This window comes from Cinclus cinclus, chromosome 4 (assembly GCF_963662255.1).
Source record: "Cinclus cinclus chromosome 4, bCinCin1.1, whole genome shotgun sequence".
In the NCBI taxonomy this organism is placed as follows: Eukaryota; Metazoa; Chordata; class Aves; order Passeriformes; family Cinclidae; genus Cinclus; species Cinclus cinclus.
In genome coordinates, this window is record NC_085049.1 from 65,908,725 (window position 1) to 65,922,900 (window position 14,176).

Consider the following 14,176-nt stretch of genomic DNA (forward strand, 5'->3'; position numbering starts at 1 on the left):
GCTGGTGGAGCGCTAACTCCCGGCCACCCAGCGCTGCTTTTGCTTGTTACCGCTTGCTTAATAAATTCCACTTGTTGATGTACAATTGGCTCTGAGTCAGTGTGTGTGTCAAACACTTATAACAAATACTTATAACAGCAGAGACAGGGATGACCCCGCAGCAGGATCCTGGATGTCCCTGTGGCAGGGACAGCAATGTCCTTAAGGCAGGGTCAGGGATGTCCCCATGGCAGGGACAGGTGCCCAGCTTGCAGCACCCTGTGCTGTTCCACGGCTGCCTCCCCTCCCTGCTGCGGGACAAAAAAGGCTGCGAATGGCTGGGCTGGGACAGCCCAGGCATTCCCAGGTCCTGCCTCTGCTCCCTGTCACTCTCCATGGCCCTCCCACTGCTGTCTTCCAGTGGAAGGTGCTGATCGGGGCCACGGATCTGGCTAAGCCGGGCCCCAAGGCCGAGGTGTTCCAGATCAAGCAGATCCTGGTGCACAATGGCTACGTGGCCGCCACGGCCAGGAGCAACATTGCCCTCCTGAGGATGGACCAGCCCGTGGAGTGCAGCGACTACATCCAGCTGGGCTGTGTGCCCGACAGCTCCCTGGCAGTGCCCGAGCTGAAAACCTGCTACATTGCGGGCTGGAGAGCCACCCCGGGCAGCGGTCAGTGCCCCACGGGGCTGAGGAGGGGTTGGCAACCACAGGGACACGGCCGGGCCGGCCCGGGGCAGAGGCCAAAGCAGGCCCGAGCCACATCTGGGCCGTGCCCCGGAGCCTTGGGCAGGGCCAGAGTGGGACAGGGGCACGGCCCGGCCCTGGGCAAGGGGCTGTGCCCAGGCCGGTGCCGGGTGCTCAGTGCCCTCTGTGCCCGCAGCCCGGAGCCCACGCCTGGTGCTGCAGGAGGCCAAGGTGCGGCTCATGGACGTCCAGCTTCGCAACAGCAGCCGCTGGTACGGGGGGGCCGTGCACCCCCAGGACCTGTGCGCGGGGTACCCGTGGGGCGGCATCGACACCTGCCAGGTGTGGGCGTGGGCACAGGGTCTGGGGCACAGGGACCCCAAACACGGCCCCATGGAATCCCTCACACCCAGCACAGGGACCCCAAACACGGCCCCATGGAACCCCTCACACCCTGCACAGGGACCCCAAACAGGGCACCATGGAATCCCTCACACCCAGCACAGGGACCCCAAACACAGCACCATGGAATCCCTCACACCCAGCACAGGGACCCCAAACACGGCCCCATGGAATCCCTCACACCCCGCACAGGGGTCCCAAATACGGCCTGGCACTGGCTGGGCGTTGCCCCATGTCCTCCCATCCCAAGGGCCCCTCCACTGATGAGTTTCCCTTCCCCATCCATGTGTCCCTTGCCCATCCGTGTGTCCCTGCCCGGTTCCCCTTGTCCCCAATGCCTGCCACTGCCCACAGAGCCCACCTGGTGCTCCCAGCACCCCCAGGTGTGGATATCCTGGAATATCCATTCCCTGCCCAGCCCTGCTGACTGTGCCGAGATGAGAGAGCCCACCCTGAACCAGCCCCATCCTGCTGCCAGCCTGGAGCCCCCAGCCCCAGAGCAGAGCCTTCCCATGGGAATCCAGCCAGGAACGCGGCTCTGGCGGGGTTGGGATGGGAAGAGCAATGGCAGCAGCCCCTGACCCCTCTCTCTGGGCACAGGGGGACATCGGGGGACCTCTGGTCTGCAAGGACAACGCTGGTGACTACTTCTGGCTGGTAGGACCAGCCAGCTGGGGCCGAGGTTCTGCCAGAGCCAGGAGGCCCGGGGTGTTCACCTCCACCCAGCACTTCCACACCTGGATTCCTGCCCACACCGGCACGAGCCCAGCAGCACCATCAGCGGCTCCTGAGCCCACCCTGAACACACCAGGACAGGAGCCAGGCACCATTTCCCTCCCAAAAATCACCCTGAAGCATGTCCTCATGAAGCTGCAGGAGCTGGTGGAGGAGCTCAAGAAGAGGATACGGGGAGCAGGAGAGAGAGCAGATCCTGCTGTGGCTACAGAGGATCCCCCAGCTGGGGCCGTGGCTGTGGTGCCAAAGCCAGCCCCGGTGCCCAGGGCTGCTGTGCCCTGCCCACACTCCTGCCTCTGAGCTGCTCAGGTTGATTGATTTAATCCTTGGAGTAAATGTGTTCCTCCCTGTTCTGGGGGTTTAGGGGTGGAATTCTCTGGTTCTGTGATCCTAAAAGCAAAACCATGCATCTGCTCGTTTCCACTTTGAAAGCACAAAAGGTAAAGATCAGCGGTTAAAAACGATTTACTGCAGTTAGAAAACAATTTACTGGAAACAGCCATGACATAAGGAATCCAACCATTATTTACAGAAGTACTAATAAGAAATTAATTACACATTATTAGTAAGACAAAGCAGTGATTTACATGGAAAACCTGTGACAACACCCACTTTTATCCCCACTGGAAATAATGCCCTTGTCTGTGGAAGTGAGAGTCCCTTGCCCCTGGCAATGACATTGGGGTCCTGGACATGACCCACTCCCAGGTACTGGGTAAAAATGATTCCTGTGGCCAAAATCAGGACACCCATTCTCCACATTTTCAGTCCAGTTCAGTCTCCTGGGAAAAACAAGGATTTTGGAAAATGAGTGGGGTTGGGCCTGGTTTGGGGGGAGATGAGGGGGAGCTGGGGAGGGGAGGGGAGGATGGGACTGGCAGATGGAGAGAGGAAGAAACTTCTCCAGCCCAGGACTCCTCCAGCAGAGCTTCAAGCGTCCCAATCCCAGGAAAAGTCATTGAGAGGGACAGGAATGGGGGCAGCTGGAGCTGCGAGTCCTGGAGTCCTGTGGAACTGGTGGAAGTGCCACCCTGAGTTGATGCTGTCACCCAGGGCTGTCCCCTGTGTCACCAGCTCCTGGCTCTGAGCTGCCCCATCCCACTGCCCCCAGTATGCCCTCAGGATGGGGACCCCTGGATCTGGGACATGCCCTCTGGTCCAGTGGGATTGTGGCTCCCAGGAGCTGTCCTGGTTCTGGAGAAGGAGCTGGAGCATGATCTCTCCTCCTGGAACAAGCCAGGATCCTGCCCAAGGCCTCACCAGGAATGTCCCACACGGAGCACAGGGCCCTGCTCTCACTTCCCAGTGCATTTGGGGTCCCCTGACACCGTTTCACCCCAGCTCCGCGTCACTCCAAGGGGTCCCCCCGAGCTGTGGGGCAGCTCTGAGGCTGAGCGAGGTGATTTGGGATGGGGGCAGGAAGGTTTGGGGGTGTCAATGCGGGGAGCAGCGGCAGCAGGAAGGTTTGGGGCTGCAGTTGGGGGCACAGCAGGGCTGCAGCGAGGGGTCCCGGCCCTTCCTGATCTGGCTCTCCCCGAATTCCAGGCGCTGCTCCAGCAGCACTTTCTGCAGGGTGATGTCCCTGAGCACCTGCAGCACCTCGGGGCTCGCCTGGCCCTGGAGCAGGTCGTAGTTCTCCGCAGGGTCCGACTCCAGGTCGAAGAGCAGTGGGGGCAAGTGCGGGGTCAGCGGCGTTAGCCCCTGGCGCGCCTGGTCCGGGGTGCTGCTGCTATGGAAGGAACCTGAGAAACTAAACCTAGCTGGGCACTGAGCCTTCTCCTGGGGCTCTGGGCAGCAACAGCTCACCTCAGAACCCCCCAAAACAGGAGGCAGCACTGACCTTGGGTGAAGAAATGAGCCTTGTACTTGCCCAGGCAGACGGCGAAGGGGCCGTGCAGGGCGTCGGGGGATGGAGGGTAGAAGAACACGGCCTGGCGAGGGCTCTGGGGGGACAGCATGGCTCAGCCCACCTGGGCAAGCCCCCGATGGCAGCAGCAGGCCAGGAGCCCCAATCCTGCAGCTGGAATTTGGGCACGGAGCCCATGGGGCAGCCTGGGCACAACTCCCGAACCCTGGATGTGCCCAAATCCCGGCTGCTCCGTGGCCAGCAGGACTCACCTTCCCCGAGCCAAAGAGCAGCGGGCTCAGGTCGAAGCCATCCAGGGCCACCTTGGGAAGGGCTGCTCCAGCCAGGGCACTCAGGGTGGGCAGGATGTCCAGGGTACTGGCCAGCTCATGGGTCACTCCTGGCACGGGGAACACCCAAGGGGCTGATCCCGCTGCCGTCCCTGGCCCGGGTTTGTCCCAGCTTGTCACCCAGGGGGTGGCACGGCCCAGCCTGGCTCACCTGGCGTGATCCTGCCTGGCCAATAAGCCACGGCTGGCTCCCTCATGCCACCCTCGTAGGTCGTGCCCTTGCCACATTTGAGGTGGCCGGCGCTGCCACCATGTGCCATGCGCAGAGTGGAGGGGCTGGGGACAATGGGGACAAGGAGCAACTGCCACCCGGTGCCAGGGCCATACTGGCCAAGGGGGCAGTGACAAGGGTGGCCTGGTGCCAGCCTGACTCTGCCACCCTTAGGGGCAGGGCAGAAGTCAAGGGCTGTGACACGTACAAACAGGGCAGGGTGACACTGGTGTCACTCATGCAGAGGGAACTGGGGGACATTTAGGGGGGTCACATTCCTGCCCAAACCCTGGGGGACATTTGGGGGTGTCACACTCCTGCCCAAGGCCTGGGAGGTTTGTGCAGGACTCAGCTGAGTCCCGGGAACATGGAAATCACGCCCTGTGTCCCATGCAGAGCAGGAACCCGAGGTGACACTTGTCACTGCACCATGACAGCTCTGCCACCCCCAGCCCCCTCACCCATTGTCAGAGGTGAAGAACACCAGGGTGGAGTTCTCCAGGCCGTTGTCCTGCAGGGCCTGCAGGAGCTGTCCCACAGAGCCATCGAACTCAGCCAGTGCATCCCCGAAGGGTCCCCTCTGCATCCGTCCTGAAAACTCCTGGCTGGCAAACTGGGGGTAGTGGGTATGCTGGGAAAGGACACAGAGCGCTGGCATCAGCCCCCCTGGAGCTGCCCAGCTCTGTCAGGGATAGGTAGCACCCCAGCCAGGACATGGAGAGGTGACATCAGCTGAGACAACACTTGTCCCCAAATCTCAGCAGTGGCACAACAGAGCTGAGCACTCAGGAGAGGGTGGGGAGCTCCAGAGTGGGAAGTTTCCCCTGAGGATGGCACAGGGAAGAGGGGAAGGCTGCAGAAAACAGTGGCCTAAAAGCACCATCCCAATGAGATCTGCTTTGGTGTGGGAATGGCAACCCCAGGTTATCCAGCAGCAGATTTTGGGGTGGCAGGAGGGGAGAGGCTTCCCAGTTCTTCCCATGGGACTCGTCCTCTCCTCTCCTCTCCTCTCCTCTCCTCTCCTCTCCTCTCCTCTCCTCTCCTCTCCTCTCCTCTCCTCTCCTCTCCTCTCCTCTCCTCTCCTCTCCTCTCCTCTCCTCTCCTCTCCTCTCCTCTCCTCTCCTCTCCTCTCCTCTCCTCTCCTCTCCCACCCAAGGGCCCGGAAAATCCGCCCATTCCCACATGGGAAGCATAGTAGAGAAGGAAGGGGAGGCCTCGGCGGGCACAGTCAGCGATGAAATCCCGGGAGAATTTGTTGTAGAGGGGCACGAGGTCGGGGAAGGAGACGGGCTGCTGAATGATGCTCTGGTTCCAGAGCAGCGGCAGCGGCACCACGCCCTGGTCGCACGTCCCAAAACACTTGGTGTCTGGTGGGAAACAGGTCAGGTTCTGGCAGGGGCCCTGGGAAAACAGGATTTTTTTGATTCCAGCTCTAGCGCAGGGCAGAGAAAGAAAAGAACAGGGGGTGAAGTGTCCCAGTGGCCTCTCTCCCAAACAGAAGCCGCTCCCAGAAAACCAGGACCCTAAAAAGTGCAGCAAGGCTGTGCGGCTCCCACCCAACATCCCTGAAGATTCCCACACACCTGGATGCTCTCAGCTGGTCATGGGAATAGGGCACGCCCAGGAAGTGATCGAAGCCCTGGTGCACGGGCAGGAAGGAGCCGTTCACGCCAAAGCCCAGGTGCCACTTGCCAACCATGGCCGTGGCGTAGCCCTGAGCCTTCAGCACCTCGGCCACGGTGACCTCAGCGAGCGGGAGCCCTCCCCGCGAGCCCGGGTCGAACACACCGGGATAGATCCCGGAGCGCACCTGGAGCCGGCCGGTCAGGAGAGCGGCTCTGGGCAGTGGGCGGACACGGCGTCAGCGGGACATCCCGGGACACCTCAGCTCCATCGCCGCCCGTTTATCCCGGGACACCGCGGCTTCATCCCCACCCGTTTATCCCGGGACAACCCACTCCATGACAGCCCGTTTATCCCGGGACACCCCAGATCCATGGCCACGCGTTTATCCCGGGACACCCCAGCTCCATGCCAGCCCGTTTATCCCGGGACACCCCAGGTCCATGGCCACGCGTTTATCCCGGGACACCCCAGCTCCATGGCCACGCGTTTATCCCGGGACACCCCAGCGCCATGCCCACCCGTTTATCCCGGGACACCCCAGCTCCATGCCAGCCCGTTTATCCCGGGACACCCCAGCTCCATGCCAGCCCTCTTATCCCGGGACAACCCAGCTCCATGGCCACGCGTTTATCCCGGGACACCCCAGCTCCATGCCCACCCGTTTATCCCAGGACACCCCAGCTCCATGGCCACGCGTTTATCCCGGGACACCCCAGCTCCATGCCAGCCCCTTTATCCCGGGACACCCCAGCTCCATGCCAGCCCGTTTATCCCGGCTGCAGCCGCGGGCGCCGTACCGGGAGGGGCTGCAGACGGCGGCGCTGCTGTAGAAGTCAGTGAAGCGCAGCCCGCGGGCCGCCAGCCGGTCCAGCTGTGGCGTGGCGGACGAAGGGTGCCCGTAGCTGCCCAGGTCACCGTAGCCCAAATCGTCCGCCAGCACCAGCACGAAGCTGGGGCGGGCGGTGGCCGCGGCTCGCACGGGCGGCGGCAGCAACAGCAGCAGCAGCCAAGGGTGGTACCGGCCCTGCGGCCCCATGGCGATGGCCTCGGGGTGCCCCGGGTGTCCCGGTGCTGTCCCCGGTGTCCCCGGTGCTGTCCCGGGGCGGTGCCGGCAGGAGCCGAGACGATCGCGTGATGCAAGCGACGGTCACGTGGCCCGCGATGCAGGCTGGGAGTTGTAGTCCCGAGTGGCCCTGTCAAGCGCGGGGTGCCAGGATGGGGCATCTAGGAATAGGCGTCCCAGGGAATGGCATCTGTAGAAAACGAGGTCCGCTTTCCTGGGAAATTTTTTAAAAGATTTAATAGAAGGCAATAAGAGGCAATAAAGCAAAAGGTTATAAAGGCCGGGTGCTCAGCATTCAGCCAAGAGCACGCCTGCTGCTTTGGAGATGCCCCTTAAATTCATCAGACAGTTTAATATTCATAGACCTATCATACGTTTTCAAACTTTCCTACAAACTGTTTTCCATACTCCAGGAACTGTTTTACATGGCCACTCCTTGGGTCCACCTTTTTAGAACATGTGTGTTTCTTGGCCGTGGTCTTAATTTACTTTTCTTATCTTAATTTTATTTTAGGTTGTGGTCTTCAATTTCTACAGACAGTCAGAGCTGGTAGCTGGTGTATCAGTAGCAGGTGTCTTCACTGGGTCTTATCCAACCAAGCACTACAAAAACACTTTATCAGCCTATGTTATTCCTAAAGAAAACTACATCTTAACAACCATTTCAACACCACATATCCAACCTAATATTTGCAAAAACCCGATACCAGAATATGCATTTATAAGAGCATCCCAGAGTACAGGATTGCCTCTGGGCAGCTCAGGAATATCCCCAGGGAGGAGACACCACTCTGGGCTGAGCACTGCCCCAGTGCAGAGCTTGTGTCTTCTGAGATTTCTGGGATCTCCCGATTCCTGGGACCAGCCCCTGCCCATTCCTCTGCTGCTACCCCTGGACCTCCAAAACAGAGCCTGGGCCCTACTCCTACAGCAGGAGTGGGATGGGGAGCCCTGGCAGCTCAGAGGCAGAAGCTGGTGACATAGGGGACAGCAGATTAGGGTGGCAGCCCCAGCAGCTCCACAAGACTCCAGGACTCGCAGCTCCAGCTGCCCCCATTCCTGTCCCTCTCAGAGACTTTTCCTGGGATTGGGACACCTGAGGCTCTGCTGGAGGAGTCCTGGGCTGGAGAAGTTTCTCCCTCTCTCCATCTGGCAGTCCCATCCTCCCCTCCCCTCCCTGGCTACCTCCCATCTGCCCCCAACCTCACTCATTTTTCCCAAATTGCCCCATCTTTGTTTTTCCCAGGAGACTGAACTGGACAACGTGGACAGCTGGAAACAGGAACAACTCTAATTCAAAGACAAACTGAGTTCACCGTTGGGGTGGGCCCAGGGCTCAGCACGGACAGGGCACAGCAGCCCTAGGCACGGGGGCTGCCTTGGGCACCACAGTCATGGCCCCAGCTGGGAATGGTTGCCAGAACTGGATCAGCTCATCCTGCTGCGCAGGTTTTCTTTCCCTTCAGGAACTGCAGGAGCTCCAGCACCAGATTCAGGAATTTCCCCAGGATTTGTTGTTGGAATGAAATCACCGTAGAATCCTCTGGTTCTGGGTTGGGATTCTCCAGATCGCTCAAGTCTGAGTCCGGCCCAGGCTCTTCCTCTGGTTCTGGGGGTGGCAGTGGGAAGGGCTCTGCAGGAGGAACATCAGCTCCAGGTGGGAGCAATCCCATCTGCACCTGGATCCAGGTGTGGAAGTGCTGGGTGGAGGTGAACACCCCGGGTTGCTTGGCCCCGGCACAGCCTCGGCCCCAGCTGGCCAGTCCCACCAGCCAGAAGTAGTCACCAACGTTGTCCTTGCAGACCAGAGGTCCCCCGATGTCCCCCTGCGCCCAGAGAGAGGGGTCAGGGGCTGCTGCCATTGCTCTTCCCATCCCGACCCCGCCAGAGCCGCGTTCCTGGCTGGATTCCCATGGGAAGGCTCTGCTCTGGGGCTGGGGGCTCCAGGCTGGCAGCAGGATGGGGCTGGTTCAGGGTGGGCTCTCTCTCATCTCTGCACAGTCAGCAGGGTTGGGCAGGGAATGGATATTCCAGGATATCCACACCTGGGGGTGCTGGGAGCACCAGGTGGGCTCTGTGGGCAGTGGCAGGCCTTGGGGACAAGGGGACACTGGGCAGGGACACACGGATGGGCAAGGGACACATGGATGGGGAAGGGAAACTCATCAGTGGAAGGGCCCTTGGGATGGGAGGACACCGGGCAACGCCCAGCCAGTGCCAGGCCGTGTTTGGGACCCCTGTGCTGGGTGTCAGGGATTCCATGGGGCCGTGTTTGGGGTCCCTGTGCCCCAGACCCTGTGCCCACGCCCACACCTGGCAGGTGTCGATGCCGCCCCGCGGGTACCCCGCGCACAGGTCCTGGGGGTGCACGGCCCCCCCGTACCAGCGGCTGCTGTTGCACAGCTGGACGTCCATGAGCCGCACCTTGGCCTCCTGCAGCACCAGGCGTGGGCTCCGGGCTGCGGGCACAGAGGGCACTGAGCACCCGGCACCGGCCTGGGCACAGCCCCTTGCCCAGGGCCGGGCCGTGCCCCTGTCCCGCTCTGGCCCTGCCCAAGGCTCCGGGGCACGGCCCAGATGTGGCTCGGGCCTGCTTTGGCCTCTGCCCCGGGCCGGCCCGGCCGTGTCCCTGTGGTTGCCAACCCCTCCTCAGCCCCGTGGGGCACTGACCGCTGCCCGGGGTGGCTCTCCAGCCCGCAATGTAGCAGGTTTTCAGCTCGGGCACTGCCAGGGAGCTGTCGGGCACACAGCCCAGCTGGATGTAGTCGCTGCACTCCACGGGCTTGTCCAGCTCCAGCAGGGCAATGTTGTTCCTGGCCTTGGCAGAGTTGTAATTTTGGTGCAACAGGAGGGTCCGGATGTGGCGCAGCTCAGCCTCGGGGCCTGGCTGGCTCAGATCTGTGGCCCCGATCACCACTTCCCATCTGGATATGTCCCTGAGGAGCAGGAGATGGAGAAAGGGGTGTCATAGCAGAGTGAGGGACTGCAGTAGCGCCATTCGCTTCCTGTGCTGGGGACATCCCTGTGCTGTGGGGACATCGCTGCCCCTGTTGGGGTCCCATCCCTGTCCCTGCTGGGTCCCAACCCTGTTCCTGCTGGGATCCCAACCCTGTTCCTTTTCGGATCCCATCCCTGTTTTTGCTGGGATCCCATTCCTCTCCCAGTTGGGATCCCATCCCTGTCCCTGTCGGGTCCCATCCCTGTCCCTGCTGGGTCCCAACACTGTTCCTGCTGGGATCCCATCCCTTTCCCTGTTGGGATCCCAACACTGTTCCTGCTGGGATCCCATCTCTGTCCCTGTTGGGATGCCATCCCTTTCCCTGTTGGGATCCCATCCCTGTCCCTGCTCCTCCTTACCCTGCCCTAACCAAGCAGCTGGCCACTGTCAGCACCCACTGGGGGTGGATGAGTGCCCCCGAGCACATGTGCCACGTGCCATTGTCCAAGGTGGCCTGGATGCTGATGACACCAGGCCAGGCCCCTGGGTGGACCCCAGTGCCACCCATGTCCTGCGAGGTGTCTTCGAAGGAATCCCAGGATCCATAGTCAGAGTCCTGGGAATTTTCGGGAACCAGCGATCTGTGGTCAAACGCCATGGGCCGGAGCCCGCAGGTGCCTCTGGAAGCACAAAGCCATCAATGCCCTGCTCGGGGACAGCAGGGACAGGGACCCCCAAGGGGCTCCTCTGTGCCCAGGCTGTGCCAGGGACCCCCCGAATGTCCCTGAGCCCCCCGGGGACACTGACCTGCACGTGTCCCAGGCGGCCCCCACGGGCCGGGCCAGGGCCAGCAGCACAAGCAGCCACAGCAAAGCCATCGGTGCCAGAGCAGTAGCAGAGGCAAAACCGAAGTGTCACCTCTGGTGCCCACAGCCCTGGTGGTGCCCATGGAGCCACCAGGCGGGGCTGATGTCACAGAGGGGTGGAACGGAGCCGTGGAACTTTGGAATGGTTTGGGTGGGAGAGACCTTAACGACGGTGTGGTGCCACCCGAGCCATGGGCACGGCCACCTCCCGCTGGCTCCCGGGCACTTCCAGGGATGGCGCTGGCGCTGCTTCCCTGGAATTGTGGCGTTTCGAGCAGCAGGGAGGGATTGGATGAGGGAAAGGCAGCCATGGAGGAGCTCGGGCACGGGGGATTTGTGTCCCCTTGGGGCAGTTCCATTGTCACCACTGCTCCCCGATCCCAGCTCTGATCCCAAAGATTTGTGTCCCCTCAGAGGCAGCTCCATTGTCACCGCCTCTCCCTTATCCCAGAGATTTGTATCCCCTCAGGAGTAGCTCCATTGTCACTGCCTGTCCCTGGTCCCAAAGATCTGTATCCCTTTGGGGCAGATCCATTGTCCCCGCCTCTCCCCGACCCCATCTCCGATCCCAAATCCATCCCCGCCCCCCTCCGGGAACCGGGCACAGCCGGGATCGCTCCCCACGGAAGCCTCTCGGCCCGGGGGCGGTTCTGGGCAGGCAAGAGGTGACAGATGGCACCGGGATGTCCCCGCGCTGTCGCTGCCACCCCGCAGGCTCCAGCTGGAGCCATCCCGAGCGCATTCCCGACAGCGCTTCCCACAGAGCGCGTCTGCTCCGCTCCATCTGCGGCTCGGGCTGGCACGGGTGGGGGTGCAGGAGGAGGGGGAGGATGCCGGGGACACACCAGGAGCGGCAGGAATTTCCCCGGGAGCGGCAGGAATTGTCCCGGGATCACCAAAGGTTGAGGCTGGAGCTCTGCCGGGTCAATCCCAGCGGCAGAGTGGCCTGGAGCACGAGCGGAGTTTTGGATATTCCCGGGGATTTGGAATATCCCGCATTTCTGTACGCCTGCGCTGATTTCTCGTGCTCCTGGTGGTGTTTAGTGGTTTTTATTTAATTTCTACTTTTTAAATTTAATTTTTAGAATTTTTTTTTAATTCTTAGGTTGGTTTTTTTCTAAATTATTTTATTTAATTTTATTTAATTTTTATTTAATTTCAGCTGTCGCCGGGTAGCGCTGAGGAGAATTTTTGCCTCTTCAGCCGTCCCTGTAATAAAAACAACATAAGAATTGTTCATTAAAATGAAAGGACTACCAGGAGTTCAATAAAATAACAGAAAATAGAACCGGATCTGAGAGGGCACAAGTCATGCACCCGCAGTCCACAAGAATGTCTCGGTTTGTTTGAGCTGAGTTAATTAACCATACTTAAGTATCCATTGTTCAACGTGTAAAAAGGATCTACTGATAAGGCAGAGGTTCTGCCGGGAAGAGGAGTCTTCTTCATTCCAACGACCACCGGAGGGCAAAGTACGACCCCTATCAACAGGCAGTGCCAGCGTAGACTCGATTGCAAAAGGGACAGGTACACCAGAAACAAGGGGTATAAAACCCAAAGGACTGAGAGAGGAAAGTGCGCGCCGCTGGTGGAGCGCTAACTCCCGGCCACCCAGCGCTGCTTTTGCTTGTTACCGCTTGCTTAATAAATTCCACTTGTTGATGTACAATTGGCTCTGAGTCAGTGTGTGTGTCAAACACTTATAACAAATACTTATAACAGCAGAGACAGGGATGACCCCGCAGCAGGATCCTGGATGTCCCTGTGGCAGGGACAGCAATGTCCTTAAGGCAGGGTCAGGGATGTCCCCATGGCAGGGACAGGTGCCCAGCTTGCAGCACCCTGTGCTGTTCCACGGCTGCCTCCCCTCCCTGCTGCGGGACAAAAAAGGCTGCGAATGGCTGGGCTGGGACAGCCCAGGCATTCCCAGGTCCTGCCTCTGCTCCCTGTCACTCTCCATGGCCCTCCCACTGCTGTCTTCCACTGGAAGGTGCTGATCGGGCCCACGGATCTGGCTAAGCCGGGCCCCAAGGCCGAGGTGTTCCAGATCAAGCAGATCCTGGTGCACAATGGCTACGTGGCCGCCACGGCCAGGAGCAACATTGCCCTCCTGAGGATGGACCAGCCCGTGGAGTGCAGCGACTACATCCAGCTGGGCTGTGTGCCCGACAGCTCCCTGGCAGTGCCCGAGCTGAAAACCTGCTACATTGCGGGCTGGAGAGCCACCCCGGGCAGCGGTCAGTGCCCCACGGGGCTGAGGAGGGGTTGGCAACCACAGGGACACGGCCGGGCCGGCCCGGGGCAGAGGCCAAAGCAGGCCCGAGCCACATCTGGGCCGTGCCCCGGAGCCTTGGGCAGGGCCAGAGCGGGACAGGGGCACGGCCCGGCCCTGGGCAAGGGGCTGTGCCCAGGCCGGTGCCGGGTGCTCAGTGCCCTCTGTGCCCGCAGCCCGGAGCCCACGCCTGGTGCTGCAGGAGGCCAAGGTGCAGCTCATGGACGTCCAGCTTCGCAACAGCAGCCGCTGGTACGGGGGGGCCGTGCACCCCCAGGACCTGTGCGCGGGGTACCCGTGGGGCGGCATCGACACCTGCCAGGTGTGGGCGTGGGCACAGGGTCTGGGGCACAGGGACCCCAAACACGGCCCCATGGAATCCCTCACACCCAGCACAGGGACCCCAAACACGGCCCCATGGAACCCCTCACACCCAGCACAGGGACCCCAAACAGGGCACCATGGAATCCCTCACACCCAGCACAGGGACCCCAAACACAGCACCATGGAATCCCTCACACCCAGCACAGGGACCCCAAACACGGCCCCATGGAATCCCTCACACCCCGCACAGGGGTCCCAAATACGGCCTGGCACTGGCTGGGCGTTGCCCCATGTCCTCCCATCCCAAGGGCCCCTCCACTGATGAGTTTCCCTTCCCCATCCATGTGTCCCTTGCCCATCCGTGTGTCCCTGCCCGGTTCCCCTTGTCCCCAATGCCTGCCACTGCCCACAGAGCCCACCTGGTGCTCCCAGCACCCCCAGGTGTGGATATCCTGGAATATCCATTCCCTGCCCAGCCCTGCTGACTGTGCCGAGATGAGAGAGCCCACCCTGAACCAGCCCCATCCTGCTGCCAGCCTGGAGCCCCCAGCCCCAGAGCAGAGCCTTCCCATGGGAATCCAGCCAGGAACGCGGCTCTGGTGGGGTTGGGATGGGAAGAGCAATGGCAGCAGCCCCTGACCCCTCTCTCTGGGCACAGGGGGACATCGGGGGACCTCTGGTCTGCAAGGACAACGCTGGTGACTACTTCTGGCTGGTAGGACCAGCCAGCTGGGGCCGAGGTTCTGCCAGAGCCAGGAGGCCCGGGGTGTTCACCTCCACCCAGCACTTCCACACCTGGATTCCTGCCCACACCGGCACGAGCCCAGCAGCACCATCAGCGGCTCCTGAGCCCACCCTGAACACACCAGGACAGG

General features: G+C 61.2%; 2 protein-coding genes across 2 annotated transcripts; both read right to left on the reverse strand.

The window, feature by feature from the left end:
- Positions 1-2,254: 2,254 nt before the first annotated feature.
- LOC134043309 (arylsulfatase A-like) lies at positions 2,255-6,937 on the reverse strand. Its single transcript, XM_062491473.1, has 8 exons — positions 6,636-6,937; positions 5,792-6,050; positions 5,395-5,613; positions 4,674-4,843; positions 4,153-4,277; positions 3,924-4,051; positions 3,646-3,748; positions 2,255-3,547 (listed from the first exon to the last, which is right to left on the reverse strand). Exons 1-8 carry the CDS (start codon positions 6,872-6,874, stop codon positions 3,240-3,242), a joined length of 1,551 nt encoding a protein of 516 aa, XP_062347457.1. The 5' UTR covers positions 6,875-6,937; the 3' UTR covers positions 2,255-3,239.
- Positions 6,938-8,334: 1,397 nt separating this feature from the next.
- LOC134043811 (acrosin-like) lies at positions 8,335-10,717 on the reverse strand. Its single transcript, XM_062492543.1, has 5 exons — positions 10,647-10,717; positions 10,259-10,519; positions 9,572-9,837; positions 9,215-9,360; positions 8,335-8,727 (listed from the first exon to the last, which is right to left on the reverse strand). The coding sequence occupies exons 1-5, from the start codon at positions 10,715-10,717 to the stop codon at positions 8,335-8,337; spliced, it is 1,137 nt and encodes a 378-aa protein (XP_062348527.1).
- Between the last annotated feature and the right edge of the window lie 3,459 nt (positions 10,718-14,176).

Bases quoted from the DNA above. Each gene is read 5' to 3' on its own strand.
- LOC134043811 (XM_062492543.1), bottom strand. From the start codon at position 10,717: ATGGCTTTGCTGTGGCTGCTTGTGCTGCTGGCCCTGGCCCGGCCCGTG. The intron at 10,520-10,646 runs GTCAGTGTCCCC...TTGTGCTTCCAG, and splicing joins GCCGCCTGGGACACGTGCAG to AGGCACCTGCGGGCTCCGGC. The intron at 8,728-9,214 runs GTGTGGGCGTGG...CTCTGGGCGCAG, and splicing joins GCGGCATCGACACCTGCCAG to GGGGACATCGGGGGACCTCT.
- LOC134043309 (XM_062491473.1), bottom strand. From the start codon at position 6,874: ATGGGGCCGCAGGGCCGGTACCACCCTTGGCTGCTGCTGCTGTTGCTG. The intron at 5,614-5,791 runs GTGGGAATCTTC...CTGTTTTCCCAG, and splicing joins AGCTGAGAGCATCCAGGTGT to GGCCCCTGCCAGAACCTGAC. The intron at 4,278-4,673 runs GTGAGGGGGCTG...CATTGTCCCCAG, and splicing joins TTCTTCACCTCTGACAATGG to CCCCTCCACTCTGCGCATGG.